Raw genomic sequence first — 22903 nt, 5'->3', positions numbered from 1 at the left:
GGGAGTTGTTCTCCTCATCACTGGTTCCGAGTCCAAGAACTAGACAGAAGAGGGGGGCAACCCGCCTCCACAGAAGAGGGTTGCATCAGACACCTTCATTCTGAGTGCCCAGAGCCATCTACCCATCTAGGTACTGGGGACAGAGCTGTGAACAAAACCCAGTCCCCACCCTTGTCCTCCATGGAGCTTATACAGTAATAAGGAAACAAACAAACAAACAAATAAGGAAGTAAGTAAAAATAAAGAATATGAAGTCTAAGAAAAAAAAGTCACTTTTTAATAGGGATAGAAAGTGCTGGGGTTGGGAAAGCACTGTGAGAAGATGAGTAAGCAAGGTCTCAGTGGTGAGATGTTATCTGAGCAAAAGAATCAAAGACAGGGAGAAAACAATCTATAAAAGTATCTAAGGAAAGGGGTGCCTGGGTGGATTAGTCGGTTGAGCCTCTGACTTTGGCTCTGGCTATGATATCATGGTTCGTGAGTTTGAGCCCTACATCAGACTCTATGCTGACAGTGCAGAGCCTGCTTCAGATCCTCTGTCTCCCCACCCCCACCTCTCTCTCAAAAAGAAATAAAAACATTAAAAAAAAACAAAAACAAACAACATCTAAGGAAAGGATGTTCCAGGCAAGAGATGATAGCAAATTCTAAGATGCTGATATGGGACCATGCCTGGCAGGAGAGAAAGGAGGAGGGCCACTGTGGCTACAGCAACTAGCAAGGGGCAGAGTAGGAAGAGTGGTGGGCTGGGGGGCACCGGGCACCAGATCATACTGTCAGGCCTTGTAGGCCACGGTAAGGAAATGGAAGATTCAGAGTAAAGATATGTATGTGTGGGCAGACAAGATAAACGTCTGGGAGAAGACAAATAGGGCTGAGATCTGTGCAAATCAACGTGACCTCCACCTGCGCTCAAGTAAACACTGAGTAGTGTCAAAGGGAAATTCCAACTCTACCTGGTGGCAAATAGCAAGCGAGAATTATTTTCTACTGAAGATGAGTAAACAAACTTCAACAACCACCAGTCTCTGAAAAACATTTGAAAAAGGGAAATATTTCCATTTTGAAATCTTAAAGAAAATTGTAGCAGCCTCAAAAAAATGGAATAAAATATGTTCTCTGCAAACAGGAATAAAAAGTGAGGAGAGGAAAGGCAAACAGAAATGAGAAAGAAAAACAGAAAACAGAATGAGCTAATAATGAAGACATCAAGGAGGATACTGTTCACAACAGCCGCAGCAGACATCATTTATTAAACATGTAAATCTGTGTCAGGGGGGCACCTGGGTGGCTCAGTCGGTTAAGCACCCAACTTTTGATTTCCACTCAAGTCATGATCTCGAGGTTTTTGAGTTTGAGCCCCGTGTCAGGAGCTGCACTAAACAGCATGGAGCCTGCTTATGATTCTCTCTCTCTCTCTCTCTCTCTCTCTCTCTTTCTCTCTCTCTCTCTCTGTCTCTTCCTCTCTCCTTCTCTTTCTCTCTCTCAAAATAAATACACTTAAAAATAAATAAATAAATAAATTTGTGTCAGGAACCGTACAACAGATGTGACCAAAGTGAATCACTATGATACTATTAAGTAGGTAATACAAGTCCCATCTTTTTTTTTTTTTTTTTTTAACGTTTATTTATTTTTGAGACAGAGAGAGACAGAGCATGAACGGGGGAGGTGAAGAGAGAGAGGGAGACACAGAATCGGAAGCAGGCTCCAGGCCCCGAGCCATCGGCCCGGAGCCCGACGCGGGGCTCGAACTCACGGACCGCGAGATCGTGACCTGAGCTGAAGTCGGACGCTTAACCGACTGAGCCACCCAGGCGCCCCACAAGTCCCATCTTATACATAATAAATACAATCGAAATTCAGGAAAGTTAAGTAACATGCCAAATGTCACATACCAAGTAAGTGGCAGAACTGGAATTCAAATCTACTTTTATTATAAAAAATTCTCCATATATTATAAACTGAATGTTTGTGTCCCCATAAAACTCATATATTGACATCCCAATCCTTAATGTGATCGTCGGTATTTGGAGTTGAGTGTTTGGAGGATGATGAGGTCATGAGAGTGGAGCCCTCATGAATGGGATTAGCGCCCTTATAAAGCAGACCTCAGAGAGCTCCTCCCTGCTTGCACCACGTGAGAACATAGCAAGATGATGGCTGGATACAGGAAGCCAGCCCTCGCCAGATACCGAACCTGCACATGCCTGAATCTGGCCTTCCTAGCCTCCAGAACTGTAAGAAGTAAATGTTCCCTGTTGATAAGGCATCCAGTCAATGGTACTTTGTAATAGCAGCCCAAAGTGACTAAGACACCATCACTAGAACTGGATACAAAGGTCACAAGTAGAAATGAAAAGAAATATGGCTGGGAGAAGGAAGAACCGGAATAATAGAAAGAAGTAGTCAAGTACAGAACCAGCAGTGAGGAAAACTAAATCAGTGATATGGAAGATACGCTTGAAGAACACTTCCTGAATACAAGGAAAATGTTATCAGGATTAAAATGATAATTTAGTATATGTGCTGCCGAAGCGAGCACGATAATTTAGAAGATGACAGCAAAAGAATGAACAATGGTCCTAAGAAGAAAACCACTAGAACAGAAACAATAATCAAATACAGAAATAAGAAAACTTACTTCTGTGTTGGAAAATATCTGCCCCCCCAAAAAAGAGATCATAGGCAAACTTAAAGATTCAGAACTAGATAGAAACTTTAAATTATAAGAATAAGTTAAGGGGTGTCTGGGTGGCTTAGTCGGTCAAGCGTCTGATTCTTGATTTCAGCTCAGAAATAAAATTAGACTGGTCTCCAAAAAGTAAAGTACAGACACTGGGAACGTGTTGCACCTCAAGAATTTTACATGCAACAGATTCAATATTCACATGTAAGGCAAAAATAATCTTAGATAATCAAGAGTTGAGAAAATATATGACCCACAATTGCTTCGTGAATAAGTTACTCGAATTCAGATTCTCATCAAAACAGAGATGAACCAAAATTAAGAACTCAAGAATGAAGTTTTAAAAAAATAGTTCTCACTAAAACTAGGACAGAAGAATGTAATAAACTTAAATGTAATTATGAAACATTTCAAGGCAAAGCAAAAATTCTTTAAAAAGGGTACAATGTATTAAATAATATTTTAATTTTAAAATAACCTGATTGCAAAAACACAGATTATTTGGTAACAGTTATAAAGTGGGACAGGTTGGAAAGAAAGAAGTTTATGTTGAATTTAAACGAGGTGGAGGAAAACTCAACACATACTCCTTCATTTCAGCCTTTAAAAATTACAGAATTAAAAGTTATTTAATTTTTTAATGTTTATTTTTGAGAGAGAGTGTATGAGCGGGAGAGGGGCAGAGAGAGAGGGAAACACAGATTCCAAAGCAGGCTCCAGGCTCTGAGCTGCCAGCACAGAGCCTGATGTGGGACTCAAACTCACAAACTGTGAGATCATGACCTAAGCCGAGATCAGACACTTAACTGACTGAGCCATCCAGGCACCCCTAAAAATTATAGAATTTTAAAATTTTATAGGATAGAATTCTATAGAATGAGCCATTCAAAAATTATAGGATTCTAGATTAAAGAATATTTTCTGAAAATGTATAAGTTATCAACTGTAGAAATAAAAAATAAAATATATGTTGGGGTGCCCAGGTGGCTCAGTTGGTTAAGCGTTCGACTATTGACTTTGGCTCAGTATCTCATGGTTCATGAGTCAAGTCTGACATCAGGCTCTGCTCTGGTAGTGCACAGCCTGTTTGGGATTCTCTCTCCCTCTCTCTTTGCCCTTTGCAACCCCCTTCAAAGTAAATAAATAAACACTAAAAAAAAATTACTAAAAAATACACACACACACACACACACGGCATATATATATGCCATCCAAAGCAAGGGTGACAATAACCAAAGAAAGCACAATCCATATTGTAAAGATAGGGAAAACAACATAAAAAAGCACAGACTTAAGGAAAACATAAAAGAGATGACATCAGTAAGACCAAACATAGCAGACAGGATCATAAGTGTAATGGGGACAAACTCCCCTAATAAAAAAGTTTCACAATGAATTAAAGTATTTCATTTTAAAAAGCAGTGAAAAAAAGCATTAAAAAATATATATATGTACATGTATATATATATCTGTATTATATATATGTATTCTGAATACATTACATATATATATATGTATATATATGTAATATATATATATATTATATATTATATATTATATATTATATATATATATATATATATATATATATAATACATATATATAATGTATTCTGAATTTCAAGTTGCTAATAGTGGTCAACAGAAGGGAAGTAGGGTTCCTGAAAAATTTAAAAGCAAAAGTAAATTCTCTTTAATTTTTTTTTTTTTAACCTTTATTTATTTTTGAGACAGAGGGAGACAGAGCATGAATGGGGGAGGGTCAGAGAGAGGGAGACACAGAATCGGAAACAGGCTCCAGGCTCTGAGCCATCAGCCCAGAGCCCGACGCGGGGCTCGAACTCACGGACCGCGAGATCGTGACCTGGCTGAAGTCGGACGCTTAACCGACTGCGCCACCCAGGCGCCCCAAGTAAATTCTCTTTAAAGAAAAGAGGTGGTATGTGAAAATAAAACTTTTTTCTTTTTTTATATTTCTATTTTCTGCCATAGAAGTAGGTAGATACCATTAGTAGGTGTCACATTTATGATTGGGAGGGGGGAGAAATTATTATTTTCAAAAAAGACAATAAACATACAAATCCCATAAGGTTTCATTAGAAATAGTAAAACAGGGGTGCCTGGGTGGCTCAGTTGGTTGGGCATCCGACTTCGGCTCAGGTCATGATCTCGTGGTTCATGAGTTTGGGCCCCACGTCCGGCTCTGTGCTGACAGGTCAGAGCCTGGAGCCTGCTTGGGATTCTGTGTCTCCGTCTCTCTCTGCCCCTCCCCTGCTCATGCTCTGTCTCTCTCTTTCAAAAATAAATAAACATTAAAAATTTAAAAAATAGTAAAACAAAAACATTAAACAAAATAGAATGCCAATAGAAAAATGAGTAATGAAATTTTACACACCTAAAATTATCCTCCCAGAAATATTTTAACCAGAAAGAATTTCAACACCTTAAAATGGTAGATTCAGGCCTTTAAAAAGTCCAAGATAAAAGCAAAGGGGTCCCTTCCTCTGCCAGGCAGGGAACACTGAAAGAATCAAGTGAAAATTAAAGAACAAGAAGCAGAACAGAGCCTCAATTGCTTTTTTTTTCCTCTTGGGCTCTTCTCCCCAAACTGACACTGACAGAAAAATGTGAGCCCCCTTTTATTCCAAATATGCCAATGACTCTGCCATTTTATTCCATTTAGTGATCTCACAGTGAATTAACTTCAGTGTAATCCACTCACCAGTCTTTTTATAGTTTATAAATGAATTCACAAGGCTTACAAAAGGAAAATTATTTAAAGTAATCAAAGTGGTTCTGCACTGAGGGACTGTTAAGAGCAAACTTCACTCTCAATTCTAATTACTAAAAAACAAAGGAAGAAGCAGCTTACCAAGTGAACCCAGTATGACCAAAATTGTTAAGATCCACACAAGTACTCTTGATATATACCTGATTATCACCATCAAAATCATGGAGAGAACTGCAGGGAAGATAGAGAACATGTAGAATATTATTTTAAAACACTGGAAAACACAAAGAGAAACTCTTTCAATTGTTTTCTCCTAGGAATATAATACGTTGCTATTGACCAGTTCAAGACCCCAGTTTAGGGAAGAAGGGTAACTAGCTACTTTTGCATTTCTGGTACTCGAGCCTACGTGCACCACTTGAATTGTGTCACTTGGAAACTACAGGCACCTAACTGTGGGTTTATAAATGACAGAAAAGAAAACATGCAAATGCATATGGTGACTCAAAAACAGCACAGAACTGTTGTGGATTCACCACGGGAAGACATTGGAACTCACATGCAAACATACATGCTAACACACAAAGTGTAGAGAATGATGTGTCATGTTGGTGATGAGAAAAATTACCACACATAGACAGAGATCAGTTAAACTAGCTACACTTCCATGTGTAATCCTCACATTTCAAGACCAACTTCTCTAACAGTTGGTCAATGAGCTAGACAGTATTTTATCTTTTTCTGGTCATTTCTCTTCTAAAACTCCAAGAGATGCTCTGATCCTACAGAATAATATTCTGAAGCCTACGGAGGCCCAAATTCCTCTGACCTTAATTTTCAACTGGTGTCAGGGGTCCTGATTGGTTGAGAGACTCTTCAAAGAAAAGCAAAGCTTAGTTTGAGTTATTTAGCCAAATGCCTCTACCCATCCCAAGCTAAATTCCAACATGCTAAAATCTGGAGTGAAAATCTTAAAAAAGAAACTGGGAAGATTTGACCTTTGCATGGGGAAATTCATTTCTGAAATCATAATTTGTTCATCTTTAATCATTTAAAGGCCCATTTCACAAATAAATTCTTAAAGATCTTAAGCCTCAAGAGAACCATTCTAATAAAAACTGGAATCCCAATGACTTAACATTATTATCACCAGTTTTAAGGTGTTTCCCCCCCATCCCCCCCGCCTTGGTCAAAGTATTCAACTATTTCAGAAACCAAATAATTTTTTCATAAAGCCAGACTAGTAGTCAAGATTTTTCGGGCCATTTGCAAAGCCAAATAAATGGTTGGGATCTGTGACTGGGTAACATTATTAAGGTACTCACTTTTGCAATAAATGTACAGGAACCAAAAACAGATGGGAGCGTTTCAAATATCACAGAAATAGCTTTTCATATGGACAGCATTATTTCAATTGAGTCAAGTACTACCTAAGCAAAAAGAAAATACTCTCTAATGACAAGACGGAAATACAGCTAGTCTTCTCAAAGACTATAATTGTTGTTAACAGGTATAAGGTATAACTCATTTCACATATATAATGAGATAGTTGCTTGGTTCCTACCACAGTTTACTCCTCCCAACTAGAAAGATCTATAGATTCTGATATGGCTACATATAGTTCTAGGATAATGTAGGGAGTTGAAATAACATTTACCTAATTATATTATCTATTGACAATAAAACTCAATGGCTAACAAGTGGAGATTTCCTAATTTTTCCAGCAATACAGTGACATCATGAACTGTAGCAATGAAAAAAAAAACATATTTCAAAAGTAATCTATCAGAAATCTATGTTCTTTGATGGAAATGTGTAAGAGAATATGTGGCCTCCTTTCATAAGCCTTTGGAATCATAACTGAAAACAAAGGGGTGTTGATTCATTAAGAGAAGCCTCCTCCTATCATATTAAAGGTTATTAGAGACAGTAACCAAAGTCTGGGAAAACACCAGTTTTCTCCAATGATAGAAAAAGAAAGGAAATTAGTTTCAGATATATAAATATATATATATAAATATGTATATATTTATAACTATATATAATCTGAAACAGTTATTTTGGCTATGGGAAGTTAAACATTTTACAGGTATCCCCACTGTATTCATATTTTGGTTAAAAGACAGAACAGTCTTCTACTGCAGTACTATGCAATAGCTAATAATGAGAAAAACAATTACCTAGTGATAACAAGCAAAGTCCCAATATAATTTCTTTGCTGGTCATTACTCCACTAATCAGCCTGTGTAAGACACTATTGTCACTGACAAAGGTGATCAGGGCCTCTGCAAACTTGGCATAGCAGGAAATGTTCACAGGAGCACAGCGATGGAAGAATGGAATAGGTGCACTGGTGACACAAGAAAAAAAAAATCAGAAAAAAAATTACTCCTACTTAATATAAATGCCACATCAAACACACAAATGAAAGGTGATTATGACTGCAATACACTCCACCCTCCACACATCATATGGGCGCTAAGAGCCGTGAGCTTAATGCTATGAAGATGACTGTCATGGGCAGGGATGCGAATCTTGCCACAGGCCTTATCAAAGAGGGTGGAGTGCATGTTCCAAAGAAGACATTACCCTCCCCTTCTGAAAAGAAACACACACACATATACACACACATACGCACATACAGAACTACCAAAAGCAAAACCAAACACTTAAAAACTCCTCAGCCTGCACATCTATCAGTCAAGGGGCAGATGACAAAACTTAAGGAACATATACTTCATTGAGCTGAAAATGAATTTTTGCCATAAGCTATTTAAAAATAGAAAACACACATGCTTTTGCTTGAAATGTGCCACCATTAATAGAATGTTTCCTCTATCAGAACAGCATACAGAACCTTGCATTAAAAAAGGTGTTCGGGGCACAAGCTTAATAATCCTCATATAAATTAATCATGCCAAGACATCAACATACAGCATAATGTGCAGCTAATTAAAACAATAACCATGGATACTAATGTATGGAAACACGAGGTTAATAGTACAAGGGGAAAAAAACAAAAATTTGTATCTAAAGTGATGGTTGTATCTCTGTACAAAAGATATATACATAAAAATGAGAACAGAAAAAATATACATAAATGAAAAATCTCTGATTTGTTAAGGTCATGGGATTCTGAGTTGTTTTCTTTCTATATATAATTTTTATTATAAGATTATTTGTGTTCAAAAAAAAAAGACGTAATCCGTTATTATCAGGTTTACACTGACCACAACTCTTTTTGTGAAGGAACATAGTTATGTGTGAACCATGACATAAGTAAGTCTGGTTTGTTATAACATATTCTACTTTAGCCTTGGAAAGTATGGTATGCATCTGATCAATGAGAGATTCTAAAAAAGCTCTATGAACATGCCCTCAGTTGTGATTTGAATGAATTCTAAGAGAGTCCATATGTCTGTCCATACAGAAATACACACTTCTGTGTGCACTAAAATTTAGCTATCACTAACATAAATCTCATATTTTCAGAATTATTTGTGGTACTATCAGTCATAGCTCTAATATAACACCGTTGGCTGGAATGATATAAGTATGCTCTCATTTTTGGTTGGCACTGTATTTTGTATCAAATTAGTGGAGAAGAGTCTATGATTGGGCACCAAATTCCAAAGTTTCTGATCTCAGCAAGCAATTTTGTATGACCTGAAGCAAGACACTATCTTTGTTTTTCCTTCCTCAAAAAACAACAAAAATATTTTTCAAATAAAAATAAACGTGTACTATGTATTGATTTTCCTTAAATGCTGGTAAATGAGCATCACTGGGAGTAAGAGTAGGCAACATCTTCCATCCTGTTGAACTTCATGGAACAATAAAATAATTATAAAGGTCTAGTCTTACCTTAGTTATGCTTCAGCAAAATGTATCCCCCCAAAATGATGTGACACTATGATAGAAATGTTCACTTAAAAAAGAAGTGACTCTTGTGACTTGTGGGTGTATTTGTGTATACCTCTAAAATGGTGTTGGTGAAAGTTAATGTCCAAGATTCAATATTTTGTCAGAAATTGCAGAAAGTCAGAGCATTCTTAGTAGGGCTTAAATTACAGGCATGCAAGTCATTGTTTTTGACCAAATTTGTTTCACTAATGATATAAAAAGCTATTAAATTACAGAATACCTTTAAGTGAAATGGATTTCGTCAGAAATATTACAGGAAAGAATCAAAAGAATTAACCATAAGTTCATAGTCAATGGAGGCTAATGTGGGACACATTAGCTTCATTGTGACCTATGACTGTTTTTCTTCCTGATGCTATCTAGATAATGTCCCTGACACTTTAATATCCCTGTCTGAGGACTTCTAACCATATTTTTAACTGAAGCCTCGTTCTCTATCCTTTGAAACCAAAGTCCTCTCTGTTCCATGGTTACCTATATCTTCATCTGCTTTACTTATTACCCTATCATTTCTGATATAGCCTCTGTTTAACTCACTTGCCTCCAACCTTGAACATAAAATGTATCTCCCTTAGGGATACTGATGTCATTTTCTCATTTTCAACATCCACCAATTTTCTTGGCCCTGCTGTTTCTTTTTTCCTGTCATATAACCACAAGTGTACCTTACACTCTGTCCAGAAGCAGCTCCACCTGTATCTCCCATATACTAACAGGATTTTAATATAGTTTTATACTCAAAGAGACATACACGACATTTCTAAAAGAGAGCAGAGCCTGTTATAACAGAAAGAAAACTGGCCTTGACTTCAAAAGCCCTGGGTGATCCTCCTAACATTACATAGCTTCAGGTCACTCCATCTCTCTTTCTCAGTTTCTCCATCCGTTAGCTGAAAGGATAGGAGTAAGACCTCTCTGAGTCTTTGATGATGATGATGATGATGATGTTGATGATGATAACTGTGATAGATCCCAGCCATAAGTCAGTAATTCTAAATTAATAGGAGCAGATGCCCAGTAGTGTTTGTGTTTTTCTGCTTTTCAGACTTATAATGAGGATCGATGGTTTGAAAAGGGAAGGATTATACTCTTAAAATTCGAATCTTTCATTCCTATTTAAGAGGAAATGCTGAGCAATATTTGCACTCTTACCCTCTCAAGTCATTTTTATACTATCCATAAACACTTGGCTAATTGGAAAGAGTACTTTTACAAGTCTCCTTCAAAGAATTGAAGCAAAGTAACAACGGGTCCCTTACCTTATAATTTAATCTATGTTGGTTTAAAGAAAAACCTGACAGCTCTACATTTGAAGGTATAAAACTAGTACAGGCAGATTACATTGTCTGGCTGATGGTCAAAATGGTCAAGTGGTAAGGAATATCAGAAATAGAAGACAAAAGAGAAGGCAATGTTTGGTTACAATAAAAAAATCAAAGTTAAATACTTAATCAAAAAAATTTTTTTAATGTTTACTTATTTTTGAGAAAGATAGAGACCGAGTGCAAGCGAGGGAGGGGCAGAGAGAGAGGGAGACACAGAATCCGAAGCGGGCTCCAGGCTCCGAGCTGTCAGCACAGAGCCCGACGCGGGGCTTGAACTCAGGAACGGTGAGATCATGACCTGAGCTGAAGTCGGACGCTCAACCGACTGAGCCACCCAGGCGCCCCTAAATATTTAGTTTCAAAGAAAAAGCACTACACTCCCTTGTCTTCATTTTCTCTACCAAACAAAAACAACTTAATCAGCCATGAGTTTTTAATACTCAGATGATTTTCTTGTTAAAAAATCTAAGTAATCATGGCATTGAAATGGTTTGTCTTATATTTTACCATTTAAATCCTATGTGATACAATGAATTTTAGTTAGCTGATTTCATATACCTCTCAGAAAGTAATACTTCTATGAGATCTTTTCTACTTTAGTATCTAACCTAAATGACACACCCTGTGCTTCGTAATTAAGAGGACAGCATAAAGAATTCTATTTATAGTAAGTTCCTCTACCTCTTGAAGCCCACAGAATATTGAATCTTTAAGAAGTCAATGTAGTCCTGTTAGGAACTGATGCTGTTTCACATTATTGAAACATCAGTCAACAAGAACAAAATGAATTTATAATGAGTCTTTTAAAGATTTTTAAAAATTAGCCACTCAGAGGAAAATTGTATCTTACCTTGGCAAACATACTGTCCATTTGCCTTAAGTCCAGACTATCATAGCTAATGAGCTCCCTCAAAATATGATGACAAACAATGTATTATCTCTTGTCCGTAGGCCTTCAGAAGTGAAGACAGGAGTTTGCATCGCCATTATCTTAAAATCTCAGGTTATAAATAAGCAATTACACATGATTTCTAAGGAAAAGTTTTATTTAAGAAAGAGTAACAATAAAGGATTCTGGCAATAGCTCTATAGCACAGAAAACACAGCAAATAAATAAAGACTATAATGGCAATACTCATTGGTTTTTCAAACACTTCATTTTATTTATTTTCTCACTTTCATTCTTGTACTCTTTTTAAAAAATTTTTTTTTTTATTTTTTTTAAGTAAGCTCCATGCCCAATGTGGGGCTTGAACTCATAACCCTGAGATCAAGAATCGCATGCTCTACTGACTGAGCCAGCCAGGCTCCCCCACCGTTTTTTTTTTTTTTTTTTTTTTTTTAACCAACTGGTGTAGGACTTTGTCTTGGGGAAGACGGCAGAGTAGCAGGGCCCTAAGCTCACCTTATACTATGGATACAACTAGAAAACGCTCACATCAGGGTAAAACTAACTGCGGTATAGACTTCACAAGATCTTAGATTAAAATTATGATTCCCAACGATTAGTTTTGTGGCTTTGCACAACTTATTTAACTGATCTTCTACTTCCTCATCTATAAATTAGGAACAATATCCTTATAGGATTTTGTAAGGACTAAATAAGACAATATATATGAGAAACTTAATATGGTGGCTATAGCACACAGCAGATGATTTATAAATGCTAATTAATGTTGAATTCTTCATTTTAAAATATGTACAGATAACACTTTTTTTCTTGGCTATTGGTTTCTCATTTCCATATCATGCTATTAATTCTCCAACACCTAATATCCTTACTGGCATCCAGAAGTATCCAATAAATGGTGAATAAACTGAATTTATGTAATCTGTTTCTACCACTGCAATTTTCTCTAGCTATACCTAAACCTTTAAGCATTTTAAGCATAAGGGCCAGCTTGTCTCCCTACTGCTACCATGCTTGGCATGTCATCAACAGAGAGTTATGAATTTGGATAAAATATGGCCCTTTCCAGGCATTTGCTTTTAAAATTCGAAAGCTCATTAGGAATAGTAACCATTTGGCAATTATGTGGTGTGAGTGTTTTATTGCAAATTAGTTTACAATGGCTTTTATCTAAGAAACAGGCATTGCTTTCGGTTGCAAAGGGTCCCTGGGAACCCAGGAAGGTTAGGGGCAAAAGGGGAGGCTCTAGAGGTTGACAGAAATACTTACTCCTTAAGCCAGATGTCAAGCACAATAATGGATGCTTAAAGGGGCAGCTGGGTGGCTCGGTCGTTAGCGTCTGACTTCGGCTCAGGTCATGATTTCGTGGTTTGTGGGTTCCAGCCCTGAGTTGGGCCCTGTGCTGAGTTCAGAGCCTGGAGCCTGCTTCAGATTCTGTGTCTCCTTCTCTTTCTGCCCCTTCTATGCTCATGCTCTGTCTCTGTCTCTCAATAATAAATAAACACTAATTTTTTTTTTTTAAATAATGGATGCTTAAAACATTGCCTATTTAATTCTTACAACAATTCCATGACAGAGGTATTAACATTCCCATTTTACATAAGAGAAAACTTGGTTCACAGAGAGGTTAAGAGACTTGCTTGAGCTGGCAAAGAGAAACTGGTGACACAGAATTCACCCCCAGGCCTATCTGGACTTAAGGTTTAGCTCTTTCTGTCCCACTAGGGCACTCCTCAGAGGACCACAAAATAGATAGGAACCATGCTGAAGGCCACTTGCCTCAGCACAGGTTTGCCTAGTGCTAGTCTTTTAGTGTATATAAAAAAGTCACCAAACAGTCCCTATTTTTTTTTTTTTTAAGGACAGAGTTTCTTAAGGACAGAGACTAGATCTTACTTATCTTTGGAGATTTGGTATCTAATACTAAGTGTGGAACATGGTATTGCCCCAAGTTTTTTATTAGAACAAATTCTTTGTTTTTTTTTTTTTTTTTTTTTTAATTTTTTTTTCAACGTTTTTATTTATTTTTGGGACAGAGAGAGACAGAGCATGAACGGGGGAGGGGCAGAGAGAGAGGGAGACACAGAATTGGAAACAGGCTCCAGGCTCTGAGCCACCAGCCCAGAGCCCGACGCGGGGCTCGAACTCACGGACCGCGAGATCGTGACCTGGCTGAAGTCGGACACTTAACCGACTGCGCCACCCAGGCGCCCCAAATTCTTTGTTTTTTGATCCTTATACTTTGCTTGTCATATGCTAAATGATGATATTTACAAGGTCCTAATCTGACTTCCTTCTATCAACTGTTACTTTGCTTTTACTTTCCAACAGGCTGAGTTCAAATTAAAGTGGTAAGATACTTTTAGACTGTAAGGTACTAAGATTAGTGAAACATGGGGATATATAAATAAGTATAAACAGTATACAGTCAGGTTTCTGATGGCATAGGGTCATCATTGCTTCTTGGATTACTGAGACATTAGTAGATGACCTTGTGAGAAGCCCAGTCTGTCCATGTCTAAAACTCAAGCCTCTAATACTATGTTTCATCTTCAAAGTGAATGTCCTTAGGACACCTTATGTGAGATACGTGAGTTATATACAGCCAAGAATGGAACACCTGAGATAGATACCCAGGAACAGGCAGTCCTCAACATGGTAGAGTCGGAGGTCATTGGTGCAGGAGGATTTACCTGACCCCACCCATATTACACAGGGGCATCCTCACATCAAGGCTTTCAGGTAATCCTTTCATAACATGTTTACGCCTTAAAATGTGACTCTACACTCAAAGTATGCATTTAAAACAGGCTTTTAGCAGTTGAGTCGATAAGAGGACAGAGCCTTTCTTGTTTTTACATTGATAAATTTTCTCTATTCTATGTGACTCTATTCTATGTGACTCTATTCTAAGGACCTCCTTTTCTTTACTGTCACAGCCTCCCTAATAGTCTCAATGTTCATGAATGGAGTCTCTTTACCAATTGGTCTAAGCCCAGAATTTATAGGCCCTACTTACTATCTTTTTAAAACAGTTCCTTTATTTTTATTTCCATAGGCTTTACATTTTAATTTCAATAGCAACGTGACAAGACTAAAAGAGCTGGAAATCAACTAAAGTGATATTATTCCGTTGTCTACTTTTTCAACAGAAAATTTCAAATTTCACTCAAGTTAATAAAGCACAAGTTACACCCATAAGCAAGCCAAAGGAAAGCAGACATAAGATGGGTCTCAAAATGTTAACCTGTAGCTTGCTGTCATATACTAAGATATAATAAAAATGGTCTCAATTCAGTATTCCTAGTGAAGTTGACGCATGTCATACATGGTTAGTGATACACACTTAAGGTTCTCAAGATCAGACATGTTCCAAATCCTACGCCCCTAATTCTGAGGATATATTGTACAATGCTTGCAAATTTGTTTCCTTGTTAAAAAAAAATCTGTAATTTTAAAGCTGGCTTTATTTATAACTACTGTGAGATCCTTCCAAATAAAGAATATTTCTTGTCTCTTCTGTGCATCCATGATATGCAGTAGGTACTTAATAATAAATATTTGTTGAATAAGACCTTGGATAAGATATGGCAAACAGCATATTATTATAGAGAATGTACCTAAAAGATGTAGCCTGAAATAAAGGATGGAGAATAATCTGGCATATTTTTTAAATTTACAAAGTAAATTAAAAAATAATCCCACTAAGTATTACTGGAATCAACTTCAGAGAATCTTTGGAGACTGTGAGACTTGGCTTCTAATTTCACTGCAGATTTTGTAATGATTCAGCAGTTCTCCACACTTAAAAAGTATGGCATTAAAAAAAAAAAAAAAGTGAGCCCCCCAAAGAAATTTAAAATATCTGAGAATGAGAAAAGTTGTTTGTCTCTGTGTGTGTTTTAAGATATGAAACACATGTTGTCATTTCTACTACTACTTTTTAAGTCTTGTTGTAAAAATAAGTACTGGTCATAAGCAACAGGTATCATCAAGTGACTTTTCTCTCAGAATAATATATACAGTTTAAAATCTACCTACAAAAACAAATTCACAAGTTAACAAAATACAATAAAAGTTACCTCGCTGGAACTGGTAGTTTGGGGCAAAGAACAGAAGCTTTTGAAGATGTAGTATATTCAGAGGGCTTTAGGTTGTAGCTACACAGTGCTGAGCCTGTTGAAAGAAAAGCTGTATGTTAGCTGGCAGAACAGAGCCTAAATAAATTCTCCCATGGATTCACTGTAATTTCATTTTGTATGTTAATATCAACTCAACATATACAACTTTTAAACACTAGAATTAATAAGAATCTGACTTGGTCTTTAGCATCAGTCCTCAATCATTTAAAACTAATTTCTCTCTCGCAATTTATGTACAAAGTTTAATAATACTCAGGGTAATAATAACAGTAAGTACTAGAACTACCTTTCTTGAGTGTCTGCCATATATGTTATATATATATATATATATATATATTTTTTTTTTCCCTTAAAGAGTCAACTTTTAATTATAACTAACCAAACCATGTCCAGGGACATCTCCAAACAACCAAACAACAGAAACATGACAAAATTCTCCTGTTGAAGAAGCCAAGTATCTTGGCCCACCCCAGCATTTCTGAGGGTCAGGCCAAGAGCAGCCCATTTCCAGGGCTGGTTCTATACCCATGCAAGTTTATCATCCCTGCAGAAGGATTGGAGATGGACCCCTCTTTCCAACACACTGGGAACTCAGAAAGTCACTAGGTGGAGGGGCTCTCCTCTCGCCCCATACATATGTTAATTATGTGTTTACTTTAACTTGATTAAGCAGGGGCTATTACACCTCCTTCACAGAGGACGAAATAGAGGCTAAAAGATAAGATATATAACTTGCCCAAGATGACCCAGCTACTAGGAAGGAGAGCTGGAATTGAACCCTAGGTGTCTCTGACTACAAACCCTGCCTCAACTACACATGACGTCCCTCTTTCCTATGCTTCCCATTACTAAGTATGTAAAAGCACTGCATACGGCACATATGTTTTCAGACAATACGTTTCTTTTTCCTTATTTTAAAGGCAGTAAATAGTAACTGTAAATAAACTGAACAAATTGATCAAAGAATTCTCAGCTTTCAGAGAGTTTAAAACAAGCTCAAATTCAATCCTAGGTTGGTTATGCAAACAGCCATCTATTTCTTGGTCTGTGTGGCTAATACAAATCTAAATAATATGTAAAAGTCGGATGCAGTCCAGCCAATCCTTGATAAGTATTATTTTACTGACCTGCTGATTTTGTAATACAGCAACGAGAATACTGTCAGGTTCATTGTAACGATAAATACCGTTAACTGAGAAGACCTAGGCTCTAGTCCTAATCTTGCTAAGGACCTACTGCACTCTATCATGTAAACTGTTTATATTTTATTAATTGCAGTTCCTATCAGATTACTAATTTGGCCAAATATTTTATTATTAAATATAAATAGAATAGCTTTGTGTTTATATTATAGTAACAATGAAGTTTCACATAGTACCACCTTGGAAAAAGTTTAAAATAAAATGTGAGGTGAAAATGGCAGGTTTTAACATTGAACTAATTATAGAAATATCATGTGAGGATGTAAGAAAGAGCTAGAAGAGACTACAGAAAAAAGATTTGCTGGGATAACAAACAAACTTGAGAGTGGTTTTATTTCATTTATACCTTATCCTGTCAACCAAAAGAATTTTTAAAAAGCCACAAACCTGCATTTAATTCAGTAATGCTGCCCCCAAACCAGCAATAAACCTGCCAGGTATTTAAATATGTCAGCTGTAGGGGCGCCTGGATGGCTCAATCCGTTAAGATCTGATTCAGGTCATGATCTCCCGATTTGTGAGTTCGAGCCCCGTGTTGGGCTCCCTGCTGACATGCTGACATGCTGACAGCTAGGAGCCTGAAGTCTACTTCAGATCCTGTGTCTCCCTCTTTCTCTGCCCTTCCCTCACTCACACTCTGTCTCTCTCTCTCTCAAAAACAAACATTAAAAAAAAAGTTAAAAAAAATATGTGGGCTATATATATCATACGTCATAAAACCATGTAGCATCTATTTTATATAAAGATAATTCAAGTAATTGGACAATGTAAGATCTTTTTAAAGAGACGCTTGAAAGTTACATGGCACTTAAGTTTCTTCAGCTTCTTAAGACAGACTCACTAGGAAATTAAGTTTCTGAAACTGTTTTTGAACATTCTTTACCATTTTAATGACTTATTGTAGTTAAGTTAAATTTGCATGTTATTTGCCATATTAAATATGCATGAATATTAAATATCTAACTCTTCTAAAATTAGTCTTTCATGTTTGAAGATAATGCCACTAGATTCCATTTACAGCAGTTTTAGAGAAAACATGGCAGCGGTGAAAAGCAAACATTTTAGATTAATCCTGAAATATCCGGGAGTCCTACTATAGGATTGCTCATGAAAAAAACCAGCCACTGTGCCAATAACCGCAGAGCACCCAATGTGATCATCAACTTCCTGATCTGAATGGTCAACTTCTTTCTTTCAGAGTCCAAGATGGAATCGATTTACACAATATGAAAGGCCCTAACTAAAGCACTGTGTCAGTGCTGTCAAACACACTGCTTCTGCTGAATTCAGTGAACATAATCTCCGTCCCCACCCTTTCTTCATTTAAAAAAGGAGGTCAGCAGGTGCAACAGAGTTCAATTTTATAAATACTTTCCCAGGATAATGCTCAATGAAAGGATAATAGCCTTATCTCTGATGGTATTCTGGGACACAGGCCAGTACTAAATAGATCCTGTACTAAATAGATTAAAAGAAAAAGATCTTTACAATGTGTTAGTAGTAACAATCAGAAGAAACTTTATAATGCTTCCTGCTCAAAAGGCTGATGGACAGAGAAGCCTCAATGAAGAACATTAAAATAACCCAGTAATGGCAAACATGTTACAATTGTTTTTCTTTTCATGTTTGTTAGCTAATTCATTTTCAGTGAACACTTTTAAGGTGTTTTTTTTTTTTTTTTTTTTTTTTTTTAAGTGAAGGTATAAACAATACTTAGCACAAGAGGTTTGGTCAGAAACTGTAAGACAAAGTTTTTCTTCTAATGCAAAAGGCAGGGAAAACCATACTTGAGTAATGAAGTCTAAAACCAAAAACAAAAGCTTATCTAAACCACACCAGAGGCAATCCATGCAATTCAGCCAGTGTTATTCAAAATGAGTGATCTTAGGATGCCAACTTGGGTATATAAACATTTATCTTGGTAAACAGTTGCTATAGTCCCCAGAATGTTTAACTACTATAATTTTTCAAGTGCCTTATAATATTCAATTATTTATTCTTTAGCTCAACATCACTTATAAGAACTCCCTTAAGAGGGATGTTTCCATCACCATGCTCCAAACACTACAGATGAAACAAAATAAGTAATACTTCCAAGGCCTTATAAGCAATCACTGACAAATTTAGAAATAAAATTCTCTACTCTTAGGCCACAATGCTTCTTCCGCGCAATTCCTAATAATCATAATCAGACAAATATTCAATAAGCTCCTGGGCAAAAAAAACATACATTCCACAGATACCTCGAAAACAACATGTTTGGGGAAAAAAAAGACATCTCCATCACCCACTCTCCAAATCTGCTCTGCCTCCTTTCATGTATTTTCCATCCTTGTTAATGGCTCTACCATCCATGAAATCCCCATGAATTTGAAATGGAAAGTCATCCTATATCTTCTTCTTTACCCATCGTCTTCATATATCCTTCAAGACACTTAAGAAACCAAGTTCTGACAACTGGATCTTTCTATGAGTTATCTATCTCAGACCTTTAAAATCTCTTATTGGTTCAAACTACTCTCCCAAAGGGTTTCTCCTCTATATGCTGCACACAGCCTTGAGAAGGGTCTTTGTAAAATGGGCATTAGTTGTATAATATTCCTGCCCTCAGAATAATTTCCAACTCCTTGGCTTCAAAGCTCTCCTAAAGCAGGCCTCTACCTAGAACTCCAGCCTCATCTTAACATAATAAACTACTTACGGGGCACCTGGGTGGCTCAGTCGGTTGAGTGTCCAACTTCGGCTCAGGTTATGATCTCACGGTTCATGAGTTCAAGCCCCGCATTGGGCCCACTGCTGTCAGTATGGACCCTGCTTCTGATGCTCTGTCCCCCTCTCCCTCTCTGTCCCTCCCTCACTTGTGCTCTCTTTCTCTCAAAAATAAATCAAAAAAACATTAAAAATATTAAAAACAAAACAAAACATAACTACCTACAATTCTTGCTGTTTAACAAGCTCTCAGGCTTTTTCACATGCTGTTCCCTCTGCATGGGCTGTCCATTCCTAAATACCATCTGAGTGTTCAGTTTGAGCAGAATTCTACAAACTACTCAAGCCTCACCTCCTCCAGTAAGCCTTCTCTGATGCACCCAAATCTACTTACTGCTTCATTCTATTATAAAACTTAGCATATTATTTTGCAATTTTTTAGCTTACATATCATCTCTACTTTTAGAAAGTGCACTCTTTTGAGAATTGGGACCTTATGTCTTCAAAATATGTGGGACCCCTCTCTCCTGGTACATAGGCAGTACGTCAAGAGCCATACAACACACATCCTGATTGAAAAAAAAAATGAAATAACTATTTTTAATCTCTTATTTTGGTGTTATGTGTTATATATAATGTTTATTTGCTTTTCACTATTCACTATAAATTATACTATATAAAACAGGACTTCTCAACCCTGGCATTTTGAGCTGGGCAATTCTTGGTTGTAGGGGCTGTCCTGTGCATTGCAGGATTTTTAGCAGTATCCTTGGTCTCTATCCACAAGATTCCAGGACCCTCCCCCACCCCGCAACCCTTCACTCAGTTGTGACAACCAAAAATGTCTCCTAACACTGCTAAGTGTGGGGAGTAGAAAGTTGGGGGGGGGCATGCAGTGGCAATATTACCCTTAGATGGGAACTACTGGTCTAAAACACCAATTTGAAACAAAAATACAAAATGGGGTTGGTAAGTTGGAAGCTAACTCTTGCTGTAAAATTCTGCTTGATTTGCAGGGCACCTGGGTGGCTCAGCCAGTTAAGTGTCCAATTCGTGGTTTGGGGCTCAGATCATGATCTCATGGTTGCTGAGTTGAGCCCCACATCAGGCTCAGGGCTGGCAGTACAGAGCTTGCTTGGGATTTTCTCTCTCCCTCTTTCTTTCCCCCACCGCCCCCCCCCCCCCCCCCCCCCGCCGGCCTTCTCTTTCTCTCAAAATAAATAAACATTAAAAAAATTCTGTTAAACAAAACATAAATAAAATAACATTTTGCTTGACTTGTTATCACAGTATTATTTGTAGGATATACTAAATTAAGAGAAAACATACTTTAGAAAATCGTAATTAATAAAAATCTCCCAATGCAGAACAGTTTTTATTATGAAAAACAAATTACATAGCTATATGAGGTCCAATGAATTTAATCCCTTTCTCTCTAACTAGGAAAGCATATATATGTACATGTATGTGTGTATATATAGAGAGATAGATAGATACAGATACATATAAATATATATGCAGGAAGAATGCAATTTTCAGTAGCCAGTAAAAAGTATGGACGTATTTGAAATTCCCAAGAAGCCCCCATTAACCAGCTGGTGGTGTGACATTATCTGTCAACTCCTATTGGCACATACTACACACACAATAAATATTTGCTAAATGAATTAACTTTGGAAATCTATGTGCAAGACTTCTAGGTATTGTGGAGGACAATGAAAAGTTTGTCTTCTATTATGCAAGCTGCCTAAACAAGGGGACCATACCTTGTCTTTGTTTCTGTGCCACACACTTGATGGGTGTTGTTTTTTTTTATTTTATTTTTTAACATTTATTTATTTTTGAGACAGAGAGACACAGAGCATGAACGGGGGAGGGTCAGAGAGAGGGAGACACAGAATCTGAAACAGGCTCCAGGCTCTGAGCTGTCAGCACAGAGCCCGACGTGGGGCTCGAACTCACGGACCGCGAGATGATGACCTGAGCCGAAGTCAGCCGCCTAACCGACTGAGCCACCCAGGCGCCCCATTTAATTGTTGAATGAAGGAATTACTTAAAATTACACTATCAAATGTAAGGATTTTTTTTTTTTCCCTTGCTGGTTTCTGAACTTGGAAGCAATTAAATCAGTTGCTAGGGTTGATCATTTTCTTTATTTATAAATGATATCAAGTCCAATCTTTTGATTCACTATAAGAAAAAGAATCAATACTAACTCTGTGGTTTAAGCTGTATTGTTACGGACTGGTAAGAAAGAGGGTAATATACTGATCATCTATTGATACTAGCTTTATTTATTTAAAAAAAATTTTTTTTTTAATTTTTTTTTTTCAACGTTTATTTATTTTTGGGACAGAGAGAGACAGAGCATGAACGGGGGAGGGGCAGAGAGAGAGGGAGACACAGAATCGGAAACAGGCTCCAGGCTCTGAGCCATCAGCCCAGAGCCCGACGCGGGGCTCGAACTTACGGACCGTGAGATCGTGACCTGGCTGAAGTCGGACGCTTAACCGACTGCCTCACCCAGGCGCCCCTAAAAAATTTTTTTTAATGTTTATTTATTTTTGAGAGAGAAAGAGAGACAGAGAGTGAGTGAGGAAGGGGCAGAGGGACAGGGGGACACAGAATCTGAAGCAGGCTCCAGACTCTGAGCTGTCAGCACAGAACACAACACACGGCTTGAACCCATGAACCGTGAGATCATGACCTGAGCCGAAGGTCATGACGCTTAACTGACTGAGTCACCCAGGCACCCCTATTGATACTAACTTTAAATGTAACACCCAGATAATGATAACCAAAGGCTTATTTATATTCACGAATTTTATCTGATGCATCACATAATCTTTGAGGTTTTCAAAGACAGAACAATGATCACTGAGAAAACACCCACCTTCGTGGCTCTACTCAAAGCATTAACACGGTGTGAACGGTAGGTCATAAACCTCTCAGACTTCCTACAAAATACGGTACACTGAAGAAGCACTCAGTAATGGGAGTGATTTCTCACATGCTATAAAAGGGACACAAAGAAGGAAGATAAGATTTCTGCCATTTTACTACTGTGTTAGGGAAAACAAATTAGATATTATAAAAGTTTGATAAGAGTAATGTAAAAGATAATAAGTTATTCCATGTAAAATATTAGCACCCACTGAGACCATGCAGTGGGCCCACAACTTACAGGTTGTTCTCATTTCTAAACTGCTATTTAGACTTTAGATTGCAAGTGGAAAGAATAAAATGACCTGCAAAGCATCTGGCTCTGTGCA

The 22903-nt window shown here is 37.3% G+C and overlaps 1 protein-coding gene across 5 annotated transcripts in view; it reads right to left on the bottom strand.

The window, feature by feature from the left end:
• Positions 1–22903, bottom strand: part of SLC44A1 (solute carrier family 44 member 1) — a 202905-nt gene that overhangs the window by 78274 nt on the left and 101728 nt on the right. For all 5 annotated transcript variants that reach the window (XM_086683629.1, XM_086683631.1, XM_086683630.1 and 2 more), the window contains 3 exons: positions 15661–15754; positions 7600–7769; positions 5561–5650 (listed from right to left, as the gene is read on the bottom strand). In XM_086683629.1, the coding sequence (XP_086539755.1) occupies positions 5561–5650; positions 7600–7769; positions 15661–15754 (354 nt within the window). The remainder of the gene's footprint in view (positions 1–5560; positions 5651–7599; positions 7770–15660; positions 15755–22903) is intronic.

The sequence above is a fragment of the Puma concolor genome, chromosome D4, assembly GCF_028749965.1.
Source record: "Puma concolor isolate L17-30 chromosome D4, mPumCon1.1.hap2, whole genome shotgun sequence".
In the NCBI taxonomy this organism is placed as follows: Eukaryota; Metazoa; Chordata; class Mammalia; order Carnivora; family Felidae; genus Puma; species Puma concolor.
Note: the sequence above shows the minus strand (reverse complement) of the source record. Positions and strands in the feature narration are given on the sequence as shown.